The sequence below is a fragment of the Engraulis encrasicolus genome, chromosome 24 (genome assembly GCF_034702125.1).
Source record: "Engraulis encrasicolus isolate BLACKSEA-1 chromosome 24, IST_EnEncr_1.0, whole genome shotgun sequence".
Taxonomy (NCBI): Eukaryota; Metazoa; Chordata; class Actinopteri; order Clupeiformes; family Engraulidae; genus Engraulis; species Engraulis encrasicolus.
This window is the reverse complement of record NC_085880.1, coordinates 37527333-37538405: the sequence shown is the minus strand read 5'-3', so window position 1 is coordinate 37538405 and position 11073 is coordinate 37527333. Positions and strand designations below refer to the sequence as shown.

Genomic DNA, 11073 nt, shown 5'->3' with positions numbered 1-11073 from the left:
TGTGCATGCGTTTGTGTGTGTGCGCGTTTGTGTGTGTGCGTGCATGTGTTTGTGTTTGTGTTTTTTTGTCATTCCTGTTTCTCTGACCGCGTGTGTGTGTGTGTGTGTGTGTGTGTGTGTGTGTGTGTGTATGTGGTGCATGTGTTTGTGTTTTTTTGTCATTCCTGTTTCTCTGACCATGTGTGTGTGTGTGTGTGTGTGTGTGTGTGTGTGTGTGTGTGTGTGTGTGTGTGTGTGTGTGTGTGTGTGTGTGTGTGAGCGTGCGTGTGTGTGTGCGTTTGAGTTTGTGGTTTTTTGGTCAGTAGGGAGGATATACAAATAATACAACAAGAAAGGGCAATGATGCATTACTAGTTCGTTACATCATGATGATTCAACCGCAAACGGTGCACTGCACACACAGGAGGTACAGGTTTAGAATGAAAGTACCGTACGCCCAAAATAGCCAATTATGCTGCTGCGCTAGAGCCGTTCCGCAAAGGGCTCGCACGCTTGATGTGAACACAAATTAAACAAGGTCATGCTCTTTTAAATCACTAAAAAAAATGTCCAGGCTGAACACAGCAGATGGAAGACAAGAAAGACGGGATAGAGGTTTCAGTTGAAGAAGAGAAAATTACTGGAAGCAAGAGAGTAAGAAAAAAAGAAGACGAAAGGAAAGGCAAAGGAAAAGGCTACAGGCTAGAAAAGTAAAGACTTTGTAGATGACATCTGCTCCTTGGTCGTTCTGTAGAATCCTGATGTCATTGTGACATAACATTGAAATGGACATTCCGTCGACAACATGCAACCCAGACCAATGCAAAAAAATAGCGTCAGAACACACAAACACATGCTTTGTAAACACAGTCATAGCCATGCATCGTAATTGCATCTCTGTGCATAATTTAAAACTGAAAACATTTTTTATTCATATAGTTTGCCTTTTTTCCCAGCTAGACCCAACTTTTGCTGCTGCAGATGCAATATCAATGCACAGCTATGCAAGCTTTCTTTAGCTAACAGTTCCAAAAAAATATGCACAACATTAACAGCAAACATAAAAGAAACACAAAATAAAAAAAATGAACAAGACCAATGGAATTCAAACTTACAAGATCTCGTCGTTCTGGAACTCCAGGATGCCGTGGCTGTCCTCGAAGTCCTCTCCGCCGCCGCGCGCGGAGCCCTCGAGGGTCTTGTATGGCAGCGTGACCACGCCGCGGGCGCCAGACGTGCGCAGGACCTTCACCTCCATAATGCCCACGCTCTCGCTCACGTGCGTTACGGGCTCCTCAAACGTAAAGATGCCGGCGTGGTCGTCGTCAAAGATGGTGACGGTGGCCGTGGAGGGCGCCCCGACGCAGGCCATGACCTCGGAGTGGTGGTTGGCGGCGGCGGCGGCGGACGCGGCCAAGGCTGGCAGGGTGCACTCGTCGGTCGGCTCGGCGCCGGGCTCGCTGCCCTCGGGCATGACGCGCACGTTGCTCAGGTGAATGAGGAAGTTCTCGTCCTCCTCGAAGATGTCGTCGTCGATGATGCCCACGCGGATCTCCTTTTGCGTTTCGGTTGGCTTGAACACCACCGTGCCCTCGGTGAACTCGTAGTCGGAGCCGGCGTTGGCGGTGCCGTCCTCGGTGCGGAAGTCCACGGCCACCGTCTGGCCCAGGTCGCCGCCGCGGCGCACCACCGTCACGGCCACCGTGCCGCAGTTCTCCAGGCACTGGTAGGAGCCTGGGTCGAAGTAGATCTTGGAGATGGGGTCGTTGACGTCGGCGTCGCTGCGCACCTCCTGCATGCTGACGGCCTTGCGCGCCTGGTCGGCCGCGTGCTTCTTCAGGATGTTGCCGGCGCCCGTCATCAGCCGCGTGGCCTGGCACCGGTAGAAAGCCCGGCTCTTCTGCTGCTGGCTCAGCACCTGGTAGTTGGCTAGCTCGATCAGCTGCTCCATCTCCTTGTCCGGGTGCTTCTGCTTGAGCTCCTTGAGGATCTTTGCCATTTCCCGGCGCGCCTCCTCCTCGTCCAGGTCCTTTCCCTCCAGGTCCAGGGCCGCCAGCGTGCCGTCCAGGAAGTCCACGTTGGCGTGGGAGGAGTTGAGCATCTTGCCGTCCATCTCGATGTCCACCTTGGAGGGAAGCGGGCGGTCGCCCTCGGTCTCGATGATCATGCCGCGGTGCTTGCCGGTGCGGTAGCGCTTGTAGACGTACTTGTAGAAGAGCAGGCGTCGGTCGGCGATCCAGGCGAACAGCACGCAGATGGGGAAGAAGAAGAGGGTGAGCAGGCCCTCCCACACCTGCACCACGCCGGGCGAGATGACGTCCAGGATCAGATAGAGCCACAGGTAGGCGAAGATGCTCCAGGAGGCCGTGACGAAGAAGACGCGCAGGTGCTTGACCTTGCGCACCTCGCCGTCCGGCACCACGTACACGCAGATGCCGATGATGACGAACATGTTGAAGGCCGCGCTGCCCACGATGGTGGAGGGGCCAAGCTCGCCGGCGTCGAAGCCGTGGCCGCACACCTCGATGACGGACAGCAGGATCTCCGGGGCGGAGGAACCCAGGGCCATTAGGGTCAGGTTGGACACGGTCTCATTCCAGATCCTCACGGTGGTGGTGGTGGTCTCGCCGTTGGGTTTCTTGATGGTGATCTCCCTCTCTTGGGACGTGATGACCTCGATGGAGGCCATGAAGCGGTCCGCAATGATGGAGACGCCCAGGAACATGTAGACCAGCGCCACAAAGTAAACGGTGGCCCTTGCCACTTTGTCGCCAAACGAGGGGTTTCGGGGAAGCCAGACGGGCAGCACGACGCCCTTGTTGCACACCACGATTTCGCCACAGGTGTTGTTTTTTGACTTGACCGGGTGTCCTGAGGTGCTGTGGACTTCACTCTCTGCTGTGACGTACTGCATCGTACAGCACAAGACAGCGGCAAGGACCACACACCTCAAGCCCAGAGACGTAAAGGGAGAAACCTCAAAGCACTTCATGTTTCTAAGACCTACAGTGTATGTTCAAAACCTACAAAAAAGAGAAAGAGAGGGTAATTAAAAGAAATATATCACTGTGTTTATTTACACCTATAAAACAGGCCGTTAAGAATATGCAGACGACGGTGGGGGTGGGGGGGATTGTGGGGGGCCAATAAGCCATAAAAATGCATGCTATTTTTTTTCACATTGTCTCTGTGCATGTAATGGTTTCATTTCCACCAGATAAAACCAGATGTGTTGTATTCATTTAGTGCACAAACTGTTTCATCCACATTATTGCCCATTCAGAAAAAAAATCTGTGAAGCATCATAGGTGCTCTTCATTTATCAGGATGCCTCGGCCAGTTATTGTATGCAGGCGGGCCAGAGAGAGAGAGAGAGAGAAAGAGAGAGAGAGAGAGAGAGAGAGAGAGAGAGAGATGGAGAGGGGTGGGGCTGGGAAACGTGCGAGAACCGACGGATGAACAGCCACTAACGGGAGGCGACTGGGAGGCTGATAGGCTATGCACTCTAACGCCCGCACGCACAGCCGCTCGCGCAGACACAGCCTCTCTCCCTCGCGCGCTCTCTCTCTCTGCCTCTCTCTCCCGCCCTCTCTTACGCAGCATCAGCAGCAGAGGTTTCACATCAAATCCACTGAATCATGAGCTTGATTGTCTCATCATAGAGTACAGTGCGGCAGACCAACAATAAAAGAGGGAATGATTGAAAATATTATGGAAAAAGAACTGTTGATCACCGAAATTATACAGTATTTGAAAAATAGACGCGATGATTGCGGTTGATCAAAGCTGTACCTCATTCGGGTTTAATAACATTGCTTTATTTTTTTTCTTTTTATTTTTCCTTTATTCCTGAAGCAAATATCCCTGTCTTGCAGCTTTGGACGATATGGTGTGTGCATTCGTCCATTGTGAAAATTATTCTGATTCACAGTCTGCATCGTCTTCTTTGTCGTCCTGAGTAAATCCCCATTTGAGAATCATCACGGAAAACATAATTTGCCATTATTTGAGATAATTAATCCCCAGGTAAAGCACTGCGGTATACTGTAGGCACGGCTGTCTGTCGTGTTTGGGACCGTGTGCACCCGAAGGGGGTTCCTCGTTGGCTCCGGGACCCCTGTATTTCCCAGGCCGGTAGGGGAGGCTGCGCTGCGGCTAGTGGAGGGAGGACACACGCTACCGGTTGAGCTTCGCCATGACCGGCTGTGTTTCACACAACTTACACGTGGAGGAGAAAAAGAAATCTTGTGACATGAGGACAGTCGGGAGAGTGAACGAAGTGTTAGAATACACACTGCGGCGCACGCTCGCTTTTGGGGGCTATCCCCGTATCACAGCAAACCAAAACGATTTGCTACTAATGCAGGCTAAGTGAAATCACTACACCAAGTCCAAACTCCCACAACCAACCACACTCGGGAGCTCCCTTCCAACCAGAAACACATCTGCTGCTCCCTGACCACGGCCCGTGTAGCGCCAAGAATGTTTTAAAAACTTCAAGAATAGCTCCCAACATCGCAAATATCATGCACACACTGGACATTTAGAATCGTTTGGTCCTCACCTCGGGGTTGGGGTTCGCGTAGAATCCCGGAGAAACTCAGCAGTTTAGTGGCGAGAAGGAAGGCGCGCGAATGCGTACAGACAGCGGCAGAGTAGCAGCTCGCATTCGCTTAGCGTTTTTATACGAGATGAAGGAGAGATAGAGATACCCTTCCGAGTACGAGGAATCACTCCCAGATTCCCATACACTCCGTATATTTTCCACCACCGGTTGTAAACGAAGATCAGATAACTGATGCTTTATCAGCAAATCTGTGTTTGGGAGGACGAAAAGGTGCGTGCGAGTTCTTCCTCATTCTTTTCCCCTTCTCGCTCTCTAGTCCTCTCTCTCCGTCTCAGGCTCAGTGTGTGGATTTGTGTGCGTGCCGCGCATGTGTGTGCGTGTGTGTGTATGTGTGTGTGTGCAGGGGAGAGCGACAGTGTGTGTGCCGCGGAGCCTCGCAATCGGAAGGAAGGCTATGCCGCCGCAGTGGAGTGGTGGTCTCTCCCTCTTTCTTTCTCTTTCCCTCTCTCTCTCTCTCTCTCGCTCCCTCCCACCCACCTCACGCATAGCCTACACACACATGCACTCACATGCGCGCACCTTCGTGAATCAAGAGGCGAGACTCGTTATGCCACTGTGAATGATGATTTTCTGCTAGATGGACAGCGCACTGTTGTCTCCTCCATCTTTGGTCAAGTTACGGGGCGATCTATCTATTAACAATTACTTATTTTAGCAGGGCGTGTGAGTGATCCATCTCATACGTAGCGTAGGGCTAAACAAACACCTGTCAATGAAGAACATAACACGAAGACGCATGGGATAAAGCGCATCGTGTCAACACTTCTTAATCCCCCGTTATTCTGTCTATTGTGTCGCGGTGCATGCTTCAAAACCACTGACAATAACAACTGACACATGCTTATCCCCAATTATACGTGGACTGTGGTGAACCAGCTTGCTTGCTTTTCCTTTCCGTTTATAAGCCACTGATGTGTGAATTGGGATTCAATGAAATCCTCTATACTCTCTTTTTTTTTGAAAGGATGAAGAAAGGGGAGTTCCTGGCGACAGACTGCGAGGGAAAAGACGCAGGATAGGCTAGTGTGGTTGAATGGGCAGAGTTGTATGAGAGCTTTTTCATGTTCGCGCATCGCCGCTCGGAGTGCGCCTGCCTGAGTGACAGCTTTTAACAGTTGGGGCTTACAGGGCACAAGACCGACAACACTACACGGCAAGGCAGCTCAAGTCACGTCTATCAAAGACCAGAGATGTGACACATAGCAGATCGTTTTGCGTAATAGGAAGCGAGAGATTAGCAACGTTCCTCTAATACCGTGTTAATCACGACATTACTCCGAGCCCAGTGGAACATTGTATTAATAGTTGGACTGTTATTTTTAGGTCGTTTCTGGGGTGATCATTTCCAGTATGGAATTACTTGGTTTGGGGCCACCACCATCCCAGTGGACTGAAAGAATATAACTAGGTTGTAAATGATAATGAACTTGGCCCATATCTCATGTAGTTCAGTCCCCAATCCCCACGATTATTATTATAGGCCTATTCAGTTACATTTAGATCAGCGCCAAATTCTGTTTCGAGTCTGATTGCTATAAGGCCTGTACGTGTCATCCATTCACTGCAGGGGTGGGGAACCTTTTTCATTCGAGGGGCCACTTCAAATTTGATAAAGTCCTCCGAGGGCCGTACTATGATCACAAACCAGGATCTCCCCCTGCACTTTAGGCTGATATTGAAGGCGGCCACCTTAACAACAGACATCACCTTCACTAGGCCCCCCTGAAAACATAAATTAATTGTATTGCAAATGTAATTCCTAGCATTTCTTTACAAAACATGTCATATTTCACGTGAAACTGCACAACAGCCCTCGAGACAAAGGTTCCCCACCCCTGATCTACTTTATCTCTATCTCTCCCTAACAGCTACAAAGTATATAGGCCCACCTTATTTGCGCCAATCTACTTTGACATCATGTGTTGCAAAGAATACAAGTTCAGGTAGCCATAAAGAACTACCCAGGCTCCGCCCTCGCAGTGACGCAACACCCTCGGCTCTGCTACACTTGCTCAGGAAAAGAGCTTGTTCAGGTACATTCGGAGTTCCCCCCTGGCTGGGGAACTCCACTCACTTTGTCGGGAACCAATCAACTTTGAACATCTCCAACGGTCCTGGGTAGAGGCATGTTCAAGGCAGTGATGTGGTTTAAGTGTGGTTTCCTGCTCTATTGGGACCAAGAAAATGTTTGGTTTAAACATTGTCTCAGCCTTTTCTGCCCTGGACTAGTAGCAAACCAAGGGAGGTGGGTCAACCATACCGTTTAAGAATGTTAGTTGTTGTGCTCTTGGTCAGACCAAGTCTCGAAGAGATTTGAAAGTCAATGATAATCAGGCTAAGTAAGAACGGCCACAACAGAAACGTGGAAGAGTTTTTTTAATTCATAACCTCAATTCCAAGTGCCGAAAACACAGCCTACTATTCCATGGCCTTGTGAGACGGATTAAAACAAGTCCGACAGGCGGACAAATATGCGTCCGTCTATGCACTGCCGCCCTGTGGACACAGGAGGGAATTACAATTAAGAATGCATTTCAGACGGACGGACGGACCAACCAACAGACGACCAACGGACAGATAAACCCTCTTATAGAGATGCTAGGACGCATCTAAAAAATAAAAAAAAATTCAAGTTCCACACAGACAGGAATATAGGTGCATATAGGTGCATTAGGCGCTGAAATGGGAGGGTGGGGGGTGACGCCCCTTTTTGACCCCTGGAAGGTAAGGTAGAGGGGCAAAAATAATCACAATGTCAATGCAAATGTTGATTCTTGTCGTCTATCTGCTTGTGCACATACTTCAGACATTCCAAAATTCTACAACCCCCCCTCCCCCACACACACACACACACACACACACATGTTTGTCGTCTTTGCATAGGCGGATGTGTGAAGCTGCTTGTGTTTCGGCCTAAATAATCAATCATTTTCTGTGAAAATAATGTTGGTCAGTGATTTGCCCTTATATGGATAAATTGATTGAACACATTGCTTTTGCCTCACAGTGGTCATCATGTAAATGTCACGTCTGCCCGCCTGCCTTCACAGATTACAAATGGACAACCCTGATGAGAAAAAAAATGTATTAAAATCTGCTTTGGCTGAGTTAACACAGTAATGACCAACACACCGAAAATGTCATTAGCTGTGTTGTAGCCCTGTTCTGTTAAACAAAATGTGATGCGAACAAAGCCTGCTTTGAATGATTATTTGAAGCTATGTTGTTTTTCGGAGTGGTTGGACGGTTTTTTTGAAGTCTCACTTCTCCCCTGAGTCAGCCATTTTCAGTTCCCCTCTTCCTCAAAGGCTTCGGCCTACATGGACTCAGCATTATCGTGGGTAGGCCTACTGTACCTGGGTCATTGATGTTTCAGCAGTAGTACATGTCAGGGCGGCGCAACAACAGCCAGTGCCATTGTACGGATTGTATCGATTTGTTGCTATTGTATGGATTTTTTTATGTTTGTTTGTTTGTTTGTTTTTAGTGGACTAGCAAAGCAGCATATTCATCGCAGCATATCAACCACCAATTACTAATGCATTATGGGCACTAGGCGGCTGCATGTTACTAGCCTAGTAAACTAGCCCCACCCGCCAGCGGCCGAAATTATTTTCGCCTGCGAGTGGGTCTAGCCTCGGACAATGCCCCAGGCCCTGAAAGTGGCGGACCAATCACAACACAGGAGAATTGTTTTGAATCTTTGGACGCAAATCGGGTCAGGTTTTGGTCAGAGCGTTGGCCTATAGGCCCAGACACGGTTTGAAAAACACCGGGTTGTTCCCATCAACAATCTTCCAATGTCTCATTGATCAGGGGCCTGGCTAAATATTAAGTAGTGTAGGTGATGCGCGCACATCCAGTAAAACAGGTGCTGGATCAAACAAACGTGCGTAAAAGAAGAAAGAAAAATCTGCACACTGTTGCTGCGCACCGATTTATTGAACACAGCGTTTCGACCTGACGAAGACCGCCTGAGGTCGAAACGTTGTGTTCAATAAATGGGTGAGCAGCAACAGTGTGCAGATTTTTCTTTCTTCTTTTACACAGACTAAATATTCACATTTAATCTCACATTTAGTTTGGCTTGCCAGGCTAGTACCTTACACCACCACAACATTCTTTGGTTAAAACAGTCATAAGACTGCATAGAGTTATCACTCCATGTTGGAAGGATCTTCAAGTTATGTGTGTTGTACTGTATGTAATGTTTGTATGCATGTACCGTAGGTCTGTATATAGGCCTGTGTCCTCTGTTTTTGTCAGTTGTGCAATAGTCTTGTGATGTGATGTTATGTGTATGTCGTGAGTGTTGCTCAGGGACGCAAAATGAATTTCAGAGAAAACTGACAATAAAGTCTAATCGTATCGTGGAAAGGAGGTCACTTGCGCTCTCGCTTTCTTGGTGCTCACAGTCTGGGACTGTATTCAGTTTGGAGTAAGCTGGTCCACTTCAAAGGAGACTGGGTCAAGGACGACTGGAGCACACAGGATACGTTTCTCTGTTTTTTAATGTGGTGCGAGCATGACTAACGTTTCGACGCAGTGCGTCTTCATCAGAGTCGAAAGACTCTGACTCTGATGAAGACTGTGACTAAGATTAAGACGTTAGTCATGCTCGCACCACAATAAAAAACAGAAAAACGTATCCTGTGTGCTCTAATCGTATAGTATCGTAACACCACACAGCACCACCTGTGTTTTCTTGACGCTTCTTTAAGTGGGGTCGACATTGATCCAGGCCTGCAGCGAGCGCCACTTTAAAGGGACACTGTGTGAGATTTTTAGTTGTTTATTTCCAGAATTCATTCTGCCCATTCACTAATGTTACCTTTTTCATGAATACTTAACACCACCATCAAATTCAAAGTATTCATAATGACTGGAAAAATTGCACTTTTCTTACATGAAAAGGGGGATCTTCTCCATGGTCCGCCATTTTGAATTTCCAAAAATAGCCATTTTTAGCTGCAAAAATAACTGTACTTGGACCATAGTAGAAAATATTTGGTTATACTTAATAAACGTTCATGTAAAGATCAAATTTGGCAATAGGCAGCCCAGTTTCAATGAGCAGCATAGTTGCAGTACCTTTTTTGACCATTTCCTGCACAGTGTCCCTTTAAATATTCCCTTCAGTTGCTATTGATCATGCTATCAAATGAAGACCAGCCTACTTGTAGAGAAGCCATCTCCATACATGGACTCAGCATTATCCTGCGTACTGTAGGCTACCTCGGTCGAGATTCACTAGTTTGACGCCCTCTCGTGACTTCACATGGTAATCAAACATTTCAAACAAGCGATTTAAGGTTAGGGTTAGGTTTAGGGTTAAGGTTAGGGTTAGGGTTAAGGTTAGGGTTAGGTTTAGGGTTAGGTTTAGGGTTAAGGTTAGGGTTAGGATTAGGTTTAGGGTCGTATGACGTAAGCGGTAAATCACGAAAGGGCGTCGAACTAGTGAGTCCCACCTCGGTCAGTGACGTTTCAACAGCAGCACACATCAGGGCGGCGCAACGACAGCCAGTGCCACTATTGTATGGATTTTGTTTGTTTGTTTGTTTGTTTGTTTTTAGTGGACTGTCGAAGCAGCATACCGGTATTCATGGCAGCATATCAACCACCAATTACTAATGCATTTGTTTTTAAGGGCATTAGATGCTGTTGCACCACCTGACATCTGAGCCCCCCAAAATAACACGTCTTTGACCCACCTGCATTATAAGATCGAGCCAGTCGGCTGCACCTTACACCATCACCACAACACAACACCACACAGCACCACCTGTGTTGACGTTCCTTTAAGTGGGCTCGACATTGATCCAGGCCTGCAGTGCAGCGTCACTTTAAATATTCCCTTCAGTTGCTATTGATCATGCTATCAAATGAAGGCCAGCCTACTTGTAGAGAAGCCATCTCCATAATGAACAGTGATTTAACTGAGCCGAATTATCATCAATCATTCTCCTTTCCAGCCCGACTGTCAGCAGACGCTAATGAAAGATGGGAGGAGGCACCCCACCCGACTAGACTGCCTTATGAAGGAGGAGTCCCCGCCGCCCCCCCAGAGACATGCATGGGAGCTCTCTGTAAGACACAGGGGCGGATTTATTGGGGGAGCAAGAAGGACAATTGCCCCTGGGCCCGGGGCCCTCCCGTATGTGTGGTGGGGCCCTATTGTGACCTTTGTAGGCCTTGTGGGGGGCCCTATCAGTGTCTTGTCCTGGGGCCCTGTGTGCAATTGTTCCGCCCCTGGTAAGACGCCATTATGGAGAGTGACTTACTGTTACTGTAAAATGTCACCTGTTCTGCTAGCAAGAGCTCATCGTCTGTCATATCACTGGACAAAATAGTGTTCCCCGATCAAATTGCAGTATTGCTAGGACCACGCTTTACATGTTGTGAGGCACCAGCAAAGCATACACTTAACAAAATGCAGTGTTAATTCAATACTTAGAAAGTTAATTTCA

General features: G+C 48.3%; 1 protein-coding gene across 1 annotated transcript in view; it reads right to left on the bottom strand.

The window, feature by feature from the left end:
- slc8a1b (solute carrier family 8 member 1b) overlaps nt 1-4972 on the bottom strand; it is a 218449-nt gene extending 213477 nt beyond the window's left edge. The window contains exons 1-2 of the mRNA XM_063192230.1: nt 4544-4972; nt 1095-3002 (exon numbers count right to left, since the gene is read on the bottom strand). Coding sequence (XP_063048300.1) covers nt 1095-2971 — 1877 coding nt within the window. The 5' untranslated portion in view covers nt 2972-3002; nt 4544-4972. The remainder of the gene's footprint in view (nt 1-1094; nt 3003-4543) is intronic.
- Nucleotides 4973-11073: the final 6101 nt, after the last annotated feature.